This window comes from Procambarus clarkii, chromosome 54, assembly GCF_040958095.1.
Source record: "Procambarus clarkii isolate CNS0578487 chromosome 54, FALCON_Pclarkii_2.0, whole genome shotgun sequence".
Classification (NCBI taxonomy): Eukaryota; Metazoa; Arthropoda; class Malacostraca; order Decapoda; family Cambaridae; genus Procambarus; species Procambarus clarkii.
The window spans coordinates 7,167,640-7,188,316 of NC_091203.1; the positions used below are offsets into that span (position 1 = coordinate 7,167,640).

General features: G+C 43.4%; 1 protein-coding gene across 1 annotated transcript in view; it reads right to left on the reverse strand.

Moving 5' to 3' along the window:
* LOC123771364 (uncharacterized) overlaps nt 1-20,408 on the reverse strand; it is a 40,681-nt gene extending 20,273 nt beyond the window's left edge. Inside the window, exons 1-3 of the mRNA XM_069305234.1 lie at nt 20,200-20,408; nt 19,845-20,036; nt 14,710-16,263 (exon numbers count right to left, since the gene is read on the reverse strand). Coding sequence (XP_069161335.1) covers nt 14,710-16,263; nt 19,845-20,036; nt 20,200-20,408 — 1,955 coding nt within the window. The remainder of the gene's footprint in view (nt 1-14,709; nt 16,264-19,844; nt 20,037-20,199) is intronic.
* Nucleotides 20,409-20,677: the final 269 nt, after the last annotated feature.

A 20,677-nucleotide genomic window follows, 5' to 3' on the forward strand; every position in this document is an offset into this window, starting at 1 on the left:
CTCCATTTTTATAAAGAACGCTTTCACACAAGCGCAGTGTCGTAACGTATACGTGTAATGTCATAACGTACAAGTGTAGTGTCATAACATACATTTGTAGCATCATAACATGCGTTTGTATGTCACTACATGTAAGTGTCGTGTCGTAACATACACATGTAGTGTCATATCACACAAGCATGGTGTCAACTTATACATGTAGTGTCAAAGTACATGTGTAGTGCCATAACATACACTTGTAGTGTCATGTGTGTGCATGTGTAGTGTCAAAACATACAAGTGTAGTGTCATAATACACACATGTAGTCTCATAACGTATAAGTGTAGCACCTAAATGTACAAGTGTAACATCATAACGTACAAATGTAACATCATAACATACAAGTATAGTGTCATAACACATACACTTGTAGTGTCATTACATTCACATATAGTGTCATTACGTACTCTCACAATACATTGATTACATAGGGGGGACAGAATGAGCTGAGGTAGTTTCCCTCTGAGATGGTCTTCACTAAAATTTAAACTTTTTTTTCACACTAACCATCATGCTTCAGCAACTCAGTACTACAATACATCTTGATGGAACTTTGGTTAGAGAATTTAACCTACCAATAATTGGTTACAAATATCACTTCATATAAATACTGTCCACAAATGCCAAAAATACTCTAAGTAAAAAAATGACACCAGTATTGCCAGCAATTTTTAACATTACAACAAAAAAGTGTTTTTTTACTGATTTACTGAATGTACATTATATAATGAAACTTATTTTAAACAGTTATCCAAGTAGAAAAAAATATATTTTATGCAATCCAGTCCAGCTGTATGTTACCAAACTAGAACCAAACTAATTAATATACTTGCGCTGTCACGGAGCAAGCATTCTACGACGCAGTATAATTAATCCTCTTATACAAGCTTTGATTGTGCTCTTGATCAAGCCACTAAAATCTAGGACAAAGACTAAAATCTATCAAGTATTGTTCTCTTGTAAGGTTACATTTCATATACAACAAGTGTACAAATTAAAACAAAAAAAGCACAGTATTGTCTGTAGAGGGTTGAAGCTCAAACATGAAGCACAAAGTAGGCAATTCTGTAATTGTGACACCTACCGTATAACAGCAGACTGCAGTCCATATATTTTGTTCCTCTTTGTGAGAGAAGTTAGTGTCTTTTATTTTATGGTGATAGCAAATAATTGGGAGGGAGAGGAGGAAGGAGGAGTAGGAGGTCGAGGAGGAAGGAGGAGTAGGAGGTCGAGGAGGAAGGAGGAGTAGGAGGTCGAGGAGGAAGGAGGAGTAGGAGGTCGAGGAGGAAGGAGGAGGGCGAGGTGGAAAGAGGAGGAGGGCGAGGAGGAAGGAGGAGGAGGGTGATGAGGAAGGAAGAGTAGGGCTAGGAGGAATGAGGAGGAGGGTGAGGAGAAAGGAGGAGGAGGGCGAGGAGAAAGGAAGAGGAGAGCGAGGAGGAAGGAGGAGGAGGGCGAGGAGAAAGGAAGAGGAGAGCGAGGAGGAAGGAGGAGGAGGAGGGCAAGGAGGAAGGAAAAGGTGGAGGAAAAGGGTGAGGATTAAGGAGGAGGGCGAGGAGGAAGGAGGGGAACGGCGAGGAAGAGGAGGAGGAGGGCGAGGAGTAAGGAGGAGGGCGAGGAGGAAGGAGGAGGGCGAGGACGAAGGAGGACGACGAGGAGGAAGGAGGAGAAGGGCGAGGAGGAAGGAAGTGGAGGGCGAGGTGGAAGGAGGAGTAGGGCGAGGAGGAAGGAGGAGGAGGGCGAGGAGGAAGGAGGAAGGCGAGGAGGAAAGAGGAGGAGGAGGGCGAGGAGGAAGAGGGCGAGGAGGAAGGAGAGGTGGAATGAGGAGGAAGGCAAGGAGGACGAGGGCGAGGAGGAAGGAGGAGGAAAGCGAGGAGTAAGGAACAGAACGAAGAGGAAGGAGAAGAAGGAGGGCTAAGAGGAAGGAGGATGGAGGAGGAGGAAGGAGAAGGAGGAGGTCCAGGAGGAAGAGTAGAAAATTGAGTAGCTCGAGGAAGAATTAAAGAGGAGGAGATTGAGGAGGAAGGAGGAGGACGAGGAAGAGGGGAGGAGGAGGTCGAGGCAGAGGAGGAAGGAGGATGAGGTAGAGGAGAAAGGAAAGGTCTAGGAGGAAGGAGGAAGAGGGGGGAGGGGGAAGGAGGAGGACGTCGGGGAGGGGGAGAACTAAGTGACGGAGAAGAGGAGGGGGGAGAATAACAGGGGTAGAAGTAGTAGAGGTAATAGGGGGAGGGCGAAGAGGAGGAGTGAGGGAAGGGGGATGAGATGGAGGGGAGGATGGGGAAGAGAAGGAGGATGAAAATGAGGAGGAAGGGGAAGAGGAGGGGGGATGAGGAGGAATGGGAAGAGAATGGGGAAGAGGAGAGGGGAAAGAGAAGGAAGGGGAAGAGGAGGGGGGAGAAAAGGAGAAGAGGAGGGGGAGGGGTAAGAGAAGGGGGGTAAAGAGGGGGAGGGGTAAGAGAAGGAGGGTAAAGAGGGGGAGGGGAAAGAGAAGGGTGGATGAGGAGGAAGAGAAGGAGGATGAAAATGAGGAGGAAGGGGATGAGGAGGGGAAAGAGAAGGAGGATGAGGAGGAATGGGAAGAGGAGGGGGAAGAAGGGAGGGAGTAAGAGAAAGGGAAAAAGAATGGAGTAGGGGTAAGAGAAGGGGAATGAGGAGGGGGTAAGGGAAGTGGGATAAGGAGGAGTGAGAGGGTAAGAGAAGGGGGGTTGTGAAGGAAGGGAAAGAGGAGGGGAAGAGGGGAGGGGTAAGAGAAAGAGAATGAGGAGGAGGAAGGGGAAGAGGAGGGATGAAGGGAGGAGGGAAGAGGGGAAGGAGAAGATGGGGTGGGAGTGTAACGGGACCTGTGTGAGGCCTGGCGCATATACACTATAAGCCTACAACAGTTGCCATGACGTGTTAGGGCGCTGGATTAAACAGGCATGTCTTGGTAGATGACTATGGTGTGTTCATCTTAATAAAATACAGCAAGAAAAATAAAGAATCAGATAATAATGTTTTAAATAACTTTATCTCTGATTTTACTAATGAATTAAATTAACATTATAAACTGAACATGCAGGTTGGTGAGGCAGCGACGGTTGTCGTGAGGGTCCTACCAGGCGAGGGTCAGAAGTACCCAGCTGACCATCACCCGGGTTGGCCAGTGTTTATACTCGCTCGTAGTGATCATCACCCCCTCCCCTGCTCAGCCCCTTCCTTCTCTTACTCCTCCCCTCTTCCCCTTCCTCCTCTTGCCCCTCTTCTCTTCCCCTTCCTCCTTCTCTTACCCCTCCCCCTCCTCTTCCCCTTCCTCCACATCCCCATTCTCTTACCCCTCCTCTCTTCCCCTTCCTCCTCATCCCCCCTTCTCTTACCCCTCCCCCCTCCTCTTCCCCTTCCCTACCCCCCTCTCTCCCTCCTATTCCCCTTCCTCCTCATTCACTTCTCTTACCCTTCCCCTCTTCCCCTTCCTCCTCATCCCTCTTCTCTTACCCCTCCCCCTCCTCTTCCCCTTCCTCCTCATCCCCTACATTTTTCCCTCCCCTCCTCCTCATCCCCCCTTCTCTTACCCATCCTCTCTTCCCCTTCCTCCACATCCCCCTTCTCTTACCCCTCCCCCCTCCTCTTCCCTTTCTCTAATCCCTCCTATCTCCCCCTCCTCTTCCCCTTCCTCCTCATCCCCATCTCTTCCCCTTCCTTCTCATCCCCCTTCTCTTACTCCTCCTCCTCTTCCCCCTCCCAATCTTACCTGTACTACTCCTACCCCTGGTATTCTTCCCCCTCCTCTTCTCCTCCGTTACCAAATTCCCCCCCAGACGTCCTGCTCCTTCCCCCCCTCCTCCTTTCCTCTTCCTCTTCTTTCTCCTTCCTCTTAGACCTACACTTTCCTCCTCTGCCTCGACCTCCTCCTCCTCCTTCCTCCTTGATCTCCTCCTCCTCAACATCATTCTCCTTCCTCCTCGACCTCATCCTTATACCTGGAATTTTTCCTCCTTCTCGACCTCCTCCTCCGCAATCTTCTTACCTTACCAACTCCTCCTTCCTCTTCGACCTCCTACTCCTCCTTTCTCCTCTTTAACATCCTCCTCCTTCCTTTTCGCCTTCCTCCTCGACCTCCTACTCCTCCTTCATCCACGCCCTCCTCCTCCTCCTTCCTCGCCCTCTTCCTACTTCCTCCTCGCTCTCCTCCTCCTCCTCCTCCTTCCTCCACGCCCTCCTCCTCCTCCTCCTCCTCCTCCTTCCTCCTTCCTCCTTGCCTTCCTCCTCGCTCTCCTCCTCCTCCTCCTATTTCCTCCTCAACCTCCGCCTTTCTCCTCGACCTCATCCTCTTACCTAGAATTCTTGCTCCTTCCTCCTCGCTCTCCTCCTCGACCTCCTATTCCTTCCTCCTCGCTCTCCTCTTTCTTCCTCGCCCTATTCCTCCTTCCTCCTCGCACTCCTCTTCCTCCTTGCTCTCCTCCTTCCTTTTCGTCTTCCTCCTCCTTCCTTCTAACCCTCCTTCCTTCTCGCCCTCTTCCTTACTCCTCCTCCTCGCTCTCCTCCTTCCTTCTTGTCCGCCTCGGCCTCCTCCTACCTATTCGCCCTCCTCCTCCTCCTTCCTCCTCGCCTTCTTCCTCCTCCTTCGTCCTTGCTCTCCTCCTCCATCCTCCTCGCCCTTCCCCCTCCTTCCTCCTCGGCCTCCTCCTCCTTCCTCCTTGCCATCCTTCTTCCTCAACCTCCCTCCTCCTCCATCCTCCTCGACCTCCTATTCCTTCCTCCTCCTTCCACCTCCTTCCTTCTCATCCTCCTCCTCCTTCCTTCTCGCCCTCCTCCTTACACCTCACCCGCCTCCTCCTCCCTCTCCCTCCTCTTCCTCGCTCTCCTCCTTCCTCCTCGTCTTCCTCCTTCCTCCTCGCCCTCCTCCTTCTTCCTCCTTGGCCTCCTCCTTCCTACTCGCCCTCCTTCTTTCTCCTCGTCTTCCTTCCTCCTTGCCATCCTTCTTCGTCCACCTCCTACCTCCTCGCCCTCCTCCTCCTTCCTCTTCGCCCTCCTACTCCTCCTCCTTCCTCCTCGCCCTCCTCCTCCTTCCTCTACCTCCTTCCTCCTCCTCCTTCCCCCCTCCTTCCTTTTCGTCTTCCTCCTCCTTCCTTCTTACTCTCCTCCTTCCTTCTCGCCCTTTTGCTTACTCCTCCTCCTTCCTTATTGTCCTCCTCGGCCTCCTCCTTCCTATTCGCCCTCCTCCTCCTCCTTCCTCCTTCGTCCTTGCTCTCCTCCTCGCCCTTCCCCCTCCTTCCTCCTTGCCATCCTTTTTCCTCAACCTCCTTCCTCCTCGCCCTCCATCCTCTTCGACCTCCTATTCCTTCCTCCTCCTTCCTTCTCGTCCTCCTCCTCCTTCCTTCTCGCCCTCCTCCTTACACCTCACCCGCCTCCTCCTTCCTCTCCCTCCTCTTCCTCGCTCTCCTCCTCCTTCCTCCTCGTCTTCCTCCTTCCTCCTCGCCCTCCTCCTTGGCCTCCTCCTTCCTACTCGCCCTCCTCCTTTCTCCTCGCCTTCCTTCCTCCTTGCTCTACTCCTCCCTCCTCGCCCTCCTCCTCCTCAACGTCCTCTTTAACTTCCTCCTCTACCTCATCCTCCTTCCTCCTCTGCCTCGACCTCCTCCTCCTCCACCTTCCTCCTCGATCTCCTCCTCCTTCCTCCACGACCTCATCCTCTTACCTGGAATTCATCCTCCTTCCTCCTCGACCTCTTCCTAAGAAAATGAATAAAAATGATGAATCAACCTTTATTATGATCCTGTTTCATTTTACTAAATGTAGAAATATACTTTTATATTTTTACTTTTATATAACAGCAATAAAACACTATTTTTATGAAACATTTAAGGTTGCCACAAGGTTTCAAAATTTTTTTAGCCAACGTTTCGTGCAATACGTTTTAGAAACTTATTTACATCCACACAAAATTACACACCCAATGCGTGAAAACAAACGTTGCCCCTACTTTCCAACACTTTCCAGATACGTTGTGGCAACCTAAAATTGTTTCCAGGGAAAATTTCAAAGCAATCGGTAAAGAGGTTTCAAAGATTTTCCTCGCATGAAAAAACACATGAAAAACAGTTTTTCAGAAAATTTTTTTTTACCGTCACAGACATGACATCTATATAATATGTATATAAAAATTTGGCCGGATGCGAATGGAACGGTGTGTGAAAATTGCAAAGCAATCGGTGAAGAACTTTCGGAGATTAGTGATTTTGAACAAACGAACATTTCCATTTATATTTATATAGATAAATTGGTGTGGATTAGGCTAACATATGGGGTATACTGCTGGTAACCGTAGACAATGAAATATGTATAGCCTAAAAATACTACACACAGTGATTAGTAAATGATTAGTTAATCATTAGGTTATAGGACCAGCAAATTTGATTTAGTAAACTGGTCACTAAAATATTTATAGAATTAATAATGTATCCTGTTCGAAGTCGACCAAATTTTAGTGTGGGAAATCTAACTCACAATATAATGATATTCAATTATTTAAATCGAAATACTTGAAGGACCCCCCTTTTTTTAATGCAAAGAGAAACAGATAAATAAAGTCATATACTGGACTGAGACACAGTGCCTATGGAAGGTGTAATCATCAAGAATTATTTATAGAGCATTAATGGACTGTACGAATAATTATTACTCAAAAGTTAAACGTTCCCAAACTAAATAGGTGGTTAATACTAGAAATCAAAGTATTTCTAGTACACTTAATCGAGGCTGGTTCTTCCTCGAAAGGGGTTAGTAAGATTTATTAAGAAATATATAAAAATTAAATAAATATTCATTAAATCAATCTTGGCAGAAAATAAGTGGATCAATGATAATATTATGTAGCAATGAGTATTAGACAAGATAATAATTCCTATCTAACATTAGTTATGCCATAAAAATATATGAATAAATTCATAGCATACGTAAATTATTTATAATTATGAGATATCATTAAATCTCAATAACACACAAATGTTAGTATGTAAATTAGTAAGAAATTTCAGCCTCTTAGCTGTGACAGTGAACGGTAGCGCGGTTGTGGGGTTGCGTCATCTGGAACCTGCTGGAACACGTGACTTGCTAGCGTGGGGGGGGGGGGGGGGGAGTTTATTTCTCCCCAGGCAACTTCAACACATGCTGGAATTTCCAGTACAATGTAGGAGTAGCTTACACTCTACTGAATATGTCACAATTAGACAAAAAAATGGAATAAATAGAGTTCATTGGGGAAGTACTTGTGTTTAACTAAGGGTAAAAGATTAAATGTAAAGAGCTCAATACACCAAATACTAAACCACTTAACCGTGTTGGTGTTCGCCGATGCAATCCTAGGATCGCTGATGGAGAAATTATGCACTCCAAGGCCAATTAACTGCAAAGGCTGATCACGTAGCTTGCGAAAGCGCCTCCTCACTCTGAGTACTTGTTGCCGTCCGTAAGTCTCATGGCCAAGTCTCTCCCTCCTCCTCCCTCAACCCATCTCGCCCGCGCATGCATGCTCATGTTTCAGTAGAAACGGAAAATTCTTTTCCTTATGAATATTCTACTTAATGAATTAATGAGACCAAGGTTGCAATTATAAGGAGTTAGATATTATTTAAATTCTCGTCAAATAGTAATTAATATGAACAGTGTTCTTATTAAGCAAGAAATAGAGAGAAATTTCTGCTTCCTCCATGTTGATTTAAGATAACAGATATACTGTTATGTAGTGATCTTTTAGCTGATAACACGTTGTTATTAGATCACTAGTGGTTATATTGTCAGAAATTCTTGTAAAAAATACTGACAGAAGTCGAGAATATTATTCAATTCTCTGGCATGTGGATAGTATTTATACCTCTGCTGGGTATTATCTGACACAATACCGCCATCCTCAGTAGGAGGAATTTGGTAAATGATGCGCAGAAAGGAAAATATTAATTTCCGTTAGTTCTACAAATTAGTAGGATTAATAAATGCTATACCTAGCATACAATGGTAATTAAATATTGGTTTATTTCCAACAACAATGTGCTGATGCTGTGTTGACAACAGTTACAGTATTCCTATTCTGTGATGACAGTTTCAGTATGCTGACTCTGTGGTGATGGCAGTTACAGTATTATGACAGTTTCAGTATGGTGACTGTAGTGATAACAGTTACAGTGTGCTGACTCTGTGGTGATGAGAGTTACAATATGCTGATTCTGTGGTGATGATAGTTACAGTGTGCAGACTCTGTGGTGATGACAGTTAAAGTGTGATGCACTTTATAAAGTGTGATGCACAGATTAAAGTGTGCTGACTCTGTGATGGTATCAGTTACAGTGTGCAGTCTCTTTCGGGATGACATTTACCGTGTGCTGAATATGTGATGTATCAATTACGGTGTGCTGAGTCTATGGTGATGATATTTACAGTGTGCTGCCTCTGTGATGATGATAGTTACAGTGTGTCGACTGTGTGTATTATTGCTACCGCATCTTGGCTCCATGGTGAGGACAGTTACAGTGTGCTGCCACAGTGGTGATGACAGAAACAGTATGTTGGTTCTGTGGTGATGACAGTTACAGTGTGCTCACTCGGTGGTGATGACATTTACAGTGTGCTGATTCTGTGATGATGAGAATTACAGTGTACTGACTCATTTGTGATGACATTTACAGTATGTTCACACTTAGGTGATGACATTTAAAGTGGGCTTACTCTTTTATGAAAAAAGGTATGGTGTGCTGACTCAGGTGATGAGAGTTATGGTATGTTGGCTGTGGTGATGAGTTACAGTGTGCTGACTCAGAGAAGATGTCAGTTAAAGTGTGCTGACTCTGAGATGATGTCAGTTAAAGGGTGCTGATTCTGTGACTGTTACAGTGTTCCGTCTCTGTGGTTATGACAGTTACAGTGTGCTTTCTCTGTGGTGATGAGAGTAAAAGTGTAATGACTCTGTTGTAGTAACAGTTACAGTATTCTTGCTCGGTGGTGATAACAGTTACAGTGTGTTGACTTTGTGGTGAATGCAGTTATAGTATTGTAGCATTGTAGTATAGTATAGCAGCAGTTGGCTGTGCTGAGGACAGTTACAGTGTACTGACTTTGTGAAGATGTCAGTTACAGTGTGCTGAGTCTGAGGTGATGACAGTTACATTACGTTGAATCTGTGGTGATGAATTACATTACGTTGATTCTGTGGGGATAAGAGGCACAGTGTGCTAAATCTGTGGTGATGAGAGTTACATGAGCTGACTCTGTGGTGACGACAGTTACAATATGCTGACTCAGGGGTGATGACAGTTACTAATTGCTGACCTTTGGGTGAGGACACTTACAGTGAGCTGAGTATGTAATGATGACCGTTACAGTGTGCTAAGTCTGTGATGAAGAGAATTTCAATATGTGGACTCTGTGGTAATGAGAGTTACTCTGGGCTGACTCTTCGATGATGACAGTTACAGTGTGCATATTCTGTGGTGTTGACAGTTTCTGTGGGCTGACTCTTTGATGATGACAGTTACAGTGTGCGTATTCTGTGGTGTTGACAGTTTCTGTGGGCTGACTCTTTGATGATGATAGTTACAGTGTGCTGATTCTTTGGTGATTATAGTTATAGTATGATGGCTGTAGTGCTGACAGTAAAAATGTGCTGACACTATGCTGATGACATCTACTGTGTGTTGACTGTTATGATGACACTTACAGTTTACTTACTCTATGGTGATGAGAGTTCAAGTGTGCTGACTCTGTGGTGATGAAAGTTATAGTGTCCTGAATCTGAGATGATGAAAGTCTCAGTGTGGCGACTCTGTGGTGACGATAGTTACAGCATCTTAACTCCTTGGTGTTGAGAGTTACAGTATGCTAACTCTGTAGGTGATGACAGTTATAGTATAACATTGTGATGATGACAGTTACAGTGTGCTGAATGTGTGGTGACGATAGTTACTGTTGGTGGATTGTTTGATAATGACAGTTACACTTATTCTTTAGTGAAGACAGTTATAGTATGTTGGCTGTGGTGCTGACAGTTACAGTGTGCTGACTCTATGACGATAACATGTACAGTGTGCTGAGTATGTGACGAAGACAGGTACAGTGTGCTGAGTCTGTGATGATGACAGTTACACTGTGCTGACTCTTTCGTGATGAAAGTTAAAGTTTGCTGATTATGTGGTGATGTCCGTTACAGGGCGTTGACTCTTTGATGATGTCAGTCACAGTGTGCTCCTCTGTGGTGATGACAGTTACAGTATTTTCAATCTGTGATTATGACAGTTTCAGTGGGTTGATAATGTGATGATGACCGTTATTGTATTTGTATTCTGCGTCGACTAGAGTTACAGTGTGCTGACCCTGTGGTGATGACAGGTATAAAATGTTTGCTGTGTTGATGTCATTATCAGAGAGATGACTCTCTGATGATGTCAGTTACAGTGTGCTGACTCTGTGGTTATCTTGAGGTTATCTTGAAATGATTTTGGGGCTTTTAGTGTCCCGCGGCCCGGTCCTCGACCAGGCCTCCACCCCAAGGAAGCAGCCCGTGACAGCTGACTAACACCCAGGTACCTATTTTACTGCTAGGTAACAGGGGCATAGGGTGAAAGAAACTCTGCCCATTGTTTCTCGCCGGCGCCCGGGATCGAACCCGGGACCACCGGATCACAAGTACAGCGTGCTATCCGCTCGGCCGACCGGCTCCCAGTGGAGCTGTCTGCTCGGCCGACCAGTGGTGATGACAGTTACAGTATAACTCTCCAGTTCTGAGAGTTACCGTGTGCTGACTCTGTGGTGATGACATGTACACTGTGCTGAGTATGTGACGAAGCCACGTACAGTGTGCGCTGAGTCTATGGTGCTGACAGTTACAGTGTGCTGACTCCTTCGTGATGATAATTACAGTGTGGTGATGAAAGTTATATTATGTTGGCTGTTGTGCTGACAGTTCAGTGTGTTGACTCTGTGATATTGTTATTTGCAGTGAACTAACTCTATGATGATGACAGATACAGTGTGCTGAGTCTGTGCTGATGACAGGTACTTTATTCGTACTCTGTTGTGATGACACTTAGTTTACTTACTCTGTTGTGATGACAATTAAAGTGTGCTGACTCTGTGAAGATCATAATTACAGTGTGGCACCTCTGTGGTGATGATAGATACAGCATCTTAGCTCCATGGTGGTGATGATAGTTACAGCATCTTAACTCCGTGGTGATGACAGCTACCGTATGCTGACTCTGTAGTTATCTTGAGTGATTTCAGCGCTTTAGTTTCCCCGTGGCCCGGTCCTCGACCAGGCATCCACGCCCAGGAAGCAGCACGTGACAGCTGACTGACAGTGTGCTGACTCTGTGGTGTTACGTACCTGTGACCCAGGTACCTATTTACTGATAGGTAACAGGGGCATAGGGTGAAAGGAACTCTGCCTATCGTTTCTCGTCTGCGCCCGGGATCAAACCCGGGACTACAGGATCACGTGTCCAGCGTGCTGTCCGCTCGGCCGGCCGGCTGTAGTGATGACAGTTGCAGTATAACTTTGTGGTGATGAGAGTTACAGAGTGCTGAGTGTGTGGTGATGACAGTTACAATATTTTCAATCTGTGGTGATGAGAGTTACAATGTTTTGACTATGTAATGATGATAATAACAGTATGTAGACTCTATGATGATGACAGTTACAGTATTCTTACTCTATGATGATGACAGTTACAATATTCTTACTATGTGGTGATGACAGTTACAATATTCTTACTATGTGGTGATGACAGTTACAATATTCTTACTATGTGGTGATGACAGTTACAATATTCTTACTATGTGGTGATGACAGTTACAATATTCTTACTATGTGGTGATGACAGTTACAGTGAGCATATTCTTTGGTGTAGACAATTACAGTATAGCATTGAGTTGATGAGAGTTACAGTGTGCTGAATATATGGCGATGACAGGTAATGTGTGTTCAAATCTGAGATGGCGAGAGTAACAGTGTGCCGACTCTGTGGTGATGACAGTTACTGTATGTTCAATCTGAGGTGATGTGTTAACTATGTGATTAGGACAGTTACAGTGGGCTGAGTCTGTGATGTTGACCGTTAGAGCATTTTTCTTTCGTGGTGATGACAGTTACAGTGTGATAACTCTGTGGTGATAACAGGTATAGTATGTTCAGTCTGTGAATATGACATCTTCACAGAGTTACAGTATAACTCTGTGGTAATGACGGTTACAGTGTGCTAACTCGGTGGTGATGACTGTTATAATTTGCTGATTCTATGGCGATGACATTTAAAATGTGTGCTGAGTATGTGATGATAACAGTAACAGTGTGCCGACTCTATGGTGATGATAGTTACAGCATTTTGTCTCTGAGGTGATGACAGTTAAAGTGCGCAGACTCTGTGATGATGACAGAGAATTCTTTCTTGGCAGTGATGAGAGTTACAATGTGCTGTCTCTGTGGTTATCTTGAGGTTATCTTGAGATGATTTCGGGGCTTTAGTGTCCCCACGGCCCGGTCCTCGACCAGGCTTCCACCACCAGGAAGCAGCCCGTGACAGCTGACTAACACTCAGGTACCTATTTACTGCTAGGTAACAGGGGCAAAGGGTGAAAGAAACTCTTCCCATTGTTTCTCGCCGACGCCCGGGATCGAACCCGGGACCACAGGATCACAAGTACAGCGTGCTGTCCGCTCGGCCGACCGGCTCCCCGGCATCACCGGTGGTGATGACAGTTATACTATGTTTGCTGTGGTGATGACAGTTACAGTGTGCTGACTCTGTGGTGATGACAATTACATTATGTTGATTGTGTGGTGATGACAATTACAGTGCTGAGTCTTTGGTGATGACAGTTACAGTGTGTTGACTGTGTAGTGTTGACATTTACAGTGTGCTGACTCTATGATGTTGACAGTTATAGTATTCGTACTCAGTTCTTATTACAATTACAGTGTTCTGAGTCTGTGGCAGTTATAAAATGTTGGCTGTGGTAATGACAGTTACAGTGCTCTGACTGTGACGATTTCAATTACAATGCGCTGACTGTGTGGTGATGACAGTTACATTATTATATTCTATGGTCATAAGAGTTACAGTGTGCTGAATGTGTGGTGATGACAGTTATAATAAGTTGACTGTAGTAATGACAGTTATAATAAGTTGACTGTGGTGATGACAGTTACTGTGTGCTGACTTTGTGATGTCAGTGACAGTGTGCTTACTCTTTGGTGATGACATCTACATTATTATATTCCGTGGTGATGAGAGTTACAGTGTGCTAAATCTGTGGTATTATGAGTTAACGTGTGCTGATTCTTTGTTGATGACAGTTTCAGTTTGGTGACTCTGTGGTGATGACTGGTATAATGTAGCTCTGGGGTGATGCCAGTTACAATGTGCTGACTCTGTTGTGATGACTTTTTCAGTTTGCTGACTCTGTGATGATGACATTTACAGTGTGCTGAGAATGTTATGAAGATAGTTTCAGTGTGCTGAGTCTGTGGTGATCACAGTTACTGTGTTCTGACTCTTTGGTGATGAGAGTTACAGTTTGCTGACTCTGTGGTGATGAAAGTTACAGTTTGCTGACTCTGTGGTGATGACATGTGGAGTGGCCTGAGTCTGTGATGAAGACAGTTAAAGTGTGCTGAGTCAGTGGTGATGAAAGTTAGAGTGTGCTGAGTCTGTGGTGATGATAGTTACAGTTTGCTGACTCTGTGGTGATGACAGTTACAATGTGCTGACTCTGTGGTGATGACAGTTACAGTATTCGTACTCTATTGTGATGGCAGTTACAGTGTTCTGACTCTGTGATGATTTTAATTACAGTGTGATCACTCTATGGAAATTGTTATATTCTGTGATGATGAGAGTTACAGTGTGCTAAATCTGTGGTATTAAGAGTTAACGTGTTCTGATTCTTTGTTGATAACAGTTTCAGATCGACAGATCGACTTGCGAAAGGTCCAGGACGGACCGAAACGTCGTCGTCCCTTCACCTTCTAGTGTGTGGTCTGGTCAACTTACCTCTAGGGTAAGCTTATGTTAGGTCACCTCTGTTAGAAAGTTTAGAACATGTTCCAAACTTTCTAACAAACGTGACCTAAAATACGCTTACTATTCCATTTATCTTTCTTTCTTTCTTTTTCTTTCTTTTGTTTTCTCTTTCGATTTCTTTCTAATTCCTATTCCTATCCCCCTTTATTACACCTTACCTTCCGTACCTTTTGCCTTGATTTTTCTTCCTCTAAGATTTTCTTCTCCTCACCTCTCTCTTTTGCCTATTTATTTCCTTCGCCTCCTTCCCTCATCACAATCGACTTGAGAATGGTCCAGGACGGACCGAAGCGTCGTCGTCGCTTCACTTTCTAATGTATATTTGTAGATCTTTCTTCACATTACACTGTGGTGATGTCTTTTACCTTACACTGTGGTGATGGCAGCTACATTACACTGTGTGGTGATGTCTTTTACATAACGCTGTGGTGATGTCTTTTACCTTACACTGTGGTGATGGCAGTTACATTACACTGTGTACTGATGACAGTTACATTACACAGTGTGGTGATGACAGTTACATTACACAGTGTGGTGATGGCAGTTACATTACACTGTGTGGTGATGTCTTTTACCTTACACTGTGGTGATGTCTTTTACCTTACACTGTGGTGATGTCTTTTACCTTACACTGTGGTGATGACAGTTACATTGCACTGTGTACTGATGACAGTTACATTACTGAGTGTGGTGATGACAGTTACATTACACTGTGTAGTGATGACAGTTACATTACACTGTGTGGTGATGACAGTTACATTACAATGTGTGGTGATGACAGTTACATTACACTGTGTGGTGATGACAGTTACATTACACTGTGTAGTGATGACAGTTATATTACACTGTGTAGTGATGACAGTTACATTACACTGTGTGGTGATGACAGTTACATTACAATGTGTGGTGATGACAGTTACATTACACTGTGTGGTGATGACAGTTACATTACAATGTGTGGTGATGACAGTTACATTACACTGTGTGGTGATGACAGTTACATTACACTGTGTGGTGATGACAGTTACATTACACTGTGTGGTGATGACAGTTACATTACACTGTGTAGTGATGACAGTTATATTACACTGTGTACTGATGACAGTTACATTACACTGTGTAGTGATGACAGTTACATTACACTGTGTAGTGATGACAGTTATATTACACTGTGTACTGATGACAGTTACATTGCACTGTGTAGTGATGACAGTTACATTACACTGTGTGGTGATGACAGTTACATTACACTGTGTGGTGATGACAGTTACATTACACTGTGTGGTGATGACAGTTACATTACACTGTGTGGTGATGACAGTTACATTACACTGTGTGGTGATGACAGTTACATTACACTGTGTAGTGATGACAGTTATATTACACTGTGTACTGATGACAGTTACATTACACTGTGTAGTGATGACAGTTACATTACACTGTGTAGTGATGACAGTTACATTACACTGTGTACTGATGACAGTTACATTACACTGTGTAGTGATGACAGTTACATTACAATGTGTGGTGATGACAGTTACATTACACTGTGTAGTGATGACAGTTACATTACACTGTGTAGTGATGACAGTTACATTACACTGTGTGGTGATGACAGTTACATTACACTGTGTACTGATGACAGTTACATTACACTGTGTGGTGATGACAGTTACATTACACTGTGTACTGATGACAGTTACATTACACTGTGTGGTGATGACAGTTACATTACACTGTGTAGTGATGACAGTTACATTACACTGTGTAGTGATGACAGTTACATTACACTGTGTAGTGATGACAGTTACATTACACTGTGTAGTGATGACAGTTACATTACACTGTGTGGTGATGACAGTTACATTACACTGTGTACTGATGACAGTTATATTACACTGTGTGGTGATGACAGTTACATTACACTGTGTGGTGATGACAGACATATAATGATAACTTGTCCTTATTATTTCAGTACTTGAGATGGAGTCAGCGGAGGGTGATGGCCAATCGCCAGGAGACCTGCCCCTTAACACAGACATCAATAAGGAAGGCCCTTCACATGAGCCTGCCTTCAGCGCCGCTTCCGACACCTCACCCAGGGAGGTCCTCCCGCTCTCGTGCCTCTCCTCCTCCTCCTCCTTCAGGGGCCTGGAAGTAACACCTCTCATCCAACCGGCGTCTCTTGAAGAGATGAACAAATTTTAAAAGAAATCATGATACTCTGGAAATTATGTGATCAAGCTTTTCTTTTTAAGATCAGGGGGTGCTGAAATTTCTTCTGACGATGAGAATATATACATATGTTTGAATAAGACCAGACCAACTTAGGTGATTACACTACACGATAATTACGGAAGGGTAAAGCTCCTCACGACCTTGGCAGCTATAGCAACGATGAGTTATTTTAGTCTTCATCCTACCTGCAAGAGGACGATGTCGTTATGAGCTGTTGCTAATTGGGGCTCTGCTATGATCTGTTATTAGCAAGGATACTCCTGTAGGCGGGTAATAGGGAGGATTCCACTAGTAGCCGTTACTAGGGTGGATATAGATATGAGTAGACTTTTTTGTAAGATATCGCTACGAATTGTTTCTGATGAGGATACACATATAAGATTTTAATGGGGAAGATATGGCTACATGCTGTTACTAAGGAAGCTATGGCTACTAGATGCTTCTAGGAAAGATATGGCTATAATCCGTTACTTGGGAACATGTGGCTACAATTACAAGTTGTTACTGTGGAACATATGGCTACAAGTGGTTACTATAGAACATATGGCTACAAGCTGTTACTAGGGAACATACGGCTACAAACTGTTACTAGGGAACATATGGCTACAAGTTGTTACTACAGAACATATGGCTACAAGTTGTTAGTATAGAATATATGGCTACAAGTTGTTACTAGGGAACATATGGCTACAAGGTGTTACTACTGAGCATATGGCTACAAAATGTTACTGTGGAACATATGGCTACAAGCTGTTACTAGGGAACTTATGGGTACAAGCTGTTACGTTGGAACATATGGCTACAAGCTGTTACTTAGGAACATATGGCTACAGGTTGTTACTGTGGAACATATGGGTATAAGATGCTACTTAACTGACTTTACCTGAAGGCCACTAATACTAGTAGCCTCCGAGAACAGGAAGCCGGCGGCTTGTAAAACGTCTCCCTATTTGCCGTGAGGATCTTTAGTTAGTTTATTTCATTTATTATGCACCCCATACCCATCGGGTGGGCGGTAATGGAAAGGATTACAGAGGCACATAATGGGCTCAGGGACTGAACTCCACAGTTAATTTAGCTAAGCAAGTTTCAGTCTTGATGAGCTACTTACAAAATTCAGTATAAGTCGTCACATCATAAATGGGTTCGAGATCGACCACAAGTACAGTTTCTAAATGAAGCAACAAACATATGTGGAGAGCTAGTGTCATAATTGATATGTTTGTCCTGCACACAGCCCCCATCCAGTGGGTGACCTTTTCCAGTTGTATTTTAAAACCCAAGAGAGGTTTGCCGTTTACGGCTTCGGCGGGTATGCTGTTCCATGGGGTGAATAACCCTATGGATGAAAAAGCATCTCCTGTTCTCAATCCTGCATTGTGGCAACTTAAGCTTGAAACCGTTTCTCCTCGTTCGTGTTACATCTGACCTTTCGAAGAAATTGACCGGATCAATATCTTCCAAATTTAAAGGTTTCGATGAGATCCCCCCCTATCATGCCTCGTTTGCAGTATTGTTAGCCCTGTGGCCCTCAACCGTTCCTGATACGAGAGATGATTTAGCTCTGGAATTATTTTAGTTTACCGGTGTTGCAACTTTAAAAGTGCAGTTATTTATTTCTGAAGATGCGGTCTCCATGCCTGGATGCAATACTCCAGGTGGGGGCCGCACCAGAGACATATACAGTGGAATGACTACCTTGTTTTCTTTAAAGGTAAAAGTATGATTGATTAAAATTTCCAGAGTTTGACTTGTTTTTGTATTTCTTGTTGTCCAGTTTTTAGAGAATGATGGATTCTGACTCCAAGGTCCTTTTCTTCATCAAACTGTTGTAAGGTAGTGCTGGAAATTTGGTAGTTATGACATGGATTGTTATGCCTCACATGCAAGGTCTTGCATTTACCGACATTAAAAAGCATTTGCCAGTCTTCTGACCATTTATGGATTTCATGCAGATCTCTTTGTTAGGTCTCAATGTCATTTTCACTTCCCACTTTACCATAGATCTTAGTGTCATTTGCAAATTTGATGATGTGGTTTGTAATATTTTCATATATGTCATTAATATATAAGACAATAAGTGTTGCCCCAAAATGGACCCCCTGTGGCACCCCACTTACCACATTTCTTCAGTCTGATTCATTCCCATTTAGCACGACCCTTTGTTTTCTTTGTTTTAACCTTTGTTTTATCCATTCCAGTATTCTCCCATTTATTCCATGTGCCTGTTTTTCCTTGCTATTTTTTCAAGTGGTACCTTGTCAAAGCTTTTAGCAAAGTCCATGTAAACTATATCTACTGGAAGTCCTTTGTCTAAATAGCTGGTTACCGTTTCCAGAAATGTAAGCAGGTTTGTAAGGCATGATCTATTTTTAACAAACCCATGTTGCGTTGATTTTACAAGATTGTTCCCTGATGTTGGAAAAACCGACACCATGTACCAACATTTAATACAATATGCAGATAATATTGCTGATGTTGTGTAAATAACAAATTAACCCAAAAAATAGTGCTTTAATCACTTAAAGTGGATGTGGCACAGTGGAATTTTCCCTTGGAAGAAAACAGGATATCATTGCCACGTCGATATTAAATTAACCAGCTAATTCTGTTGGGGATTATTCTTAATACAGCAGTCTTTGGACCATAAAAAAACATAAAAACATTTCACTTGATCAGTACTTATGTTGAGTAAATGAGGGTCTTCTACCACTTCTTAACGCATCTGGAGAGTAAGGTATAAGGACACTGAGAGGGAGGCCTCAGGCAGTAGCCATTTTTACCTCGGACAGTTCAGACTTGTCATGCTGTCATCTCGATTATTTGTACCATACAAGTTAATATCGAAGAGTTAGCTAGCAAATATTGACTCCGTCGTATCCAGGAAAGGCATTATATCCGTGCAGTATACAAGATGATTTGTAGAGCTCTAATTTCATTGTGTAATTTACTGCTATGGTTATGCCACATATAAACAAAACACCAAAGAAAGCAATATTCTCATCCCTTTATTTCAGAATATTATAATATATCTGTTAACATAATTATTTATGTGCAGCAAATATTACTGTGCAATCTCGTTGACAGGTAAATTGAGAAGTGAAGTACTTAATGTGGAACCACTCAAAGAGTGAGACCACGTGACTGGCAGGCTACCCACTTACTCTACACTATTAAACTGAAGCCTTCTTATCAGATAAGGATTCCCAAGTATTGTCTAATGCATTTTAGTTTTGGTTTAACTCCTGGTAATATTGTAGTGAATGTCTACCAATCAATAATTTGATTGCTAGACTACATATCAACCATTAACCCCCGGAAAGTGTAAGGAAGCGATTTGTGAGACATTTTAAACCATACAGTCCACTTTAAATCTTATACAGTCCACTTTAAATCTTATACAGTCCACTTTAAATCTTATACAGTCCACTTTAAATCTCATACAGTCCCCCAACGAAAAATATAAATTAACGTAAAATATAAATTGCTATATAAATTAATATAAATCCAATAAATTTAAATCTCACAAGTCAATTCCCCACTCCTGAGATGTTAGATGATTCTTTCCCCTAAGATTCTCTCCGTGAGTTTGCAGATGTGTGATGTCAAGCTGATCAGACGGTAGTTTTTTGCCGAGCTCTTTCTGCCTTTTGTAAAAATCTGGGGTAACATTTGTATATTTCCAACCTAGGGGAAATATCCCTTGGTCCAGGGTTTTTCTGAAAAGGAATTTCAGTTGTACGCATAATGCATCTGCCAATTCCTTTACGTCACTGGATTTACCTTTACGATAGTCTCCTCGATGGTATTCTAGAAGGTCATCATCCTGGAACTTTACGTGAGTTTCTGTAATCGTATTCCATCTTACAATATTGTGATCACCCGATAAGGGTGAGCTTTTCTCCAACTTTAATTTGATCGATCATGCTCTCTTCTGATGTTAGCACAAAGTCCAGAATGCTGTTACCTCGAGTGGGCTCTACCACATATTGTATGAGAAAGAAGTCCTGCACCAGGTCTAGAAACTGATCTCCTTCTTCTTGTGATGTCAGATTTACCCAATCTATTGTCTCGTGGTTAATGTCGCCCATTATAAAGATTTTGGGTTGGGATGCAACATTGATCATATATTGCAAATCTGTAACTTACTCTGCTGTTCCTGTGTCAGCCCTGTAGAATACTTCCACTGTCAGTATGTTACCGTCTTGAGCTTGTATGTTGCATCATACTGTCTCTGAGGATCCCATGGTGTTCAGTTCCTCATTTGTTGTTGCATTCAGATCCTTTTTCACATGAAGCACCACTTGCTCCTGTTGTTCAGTACTTTCTGAACGGTAGATGATACCCTGGGAGGAGGAAT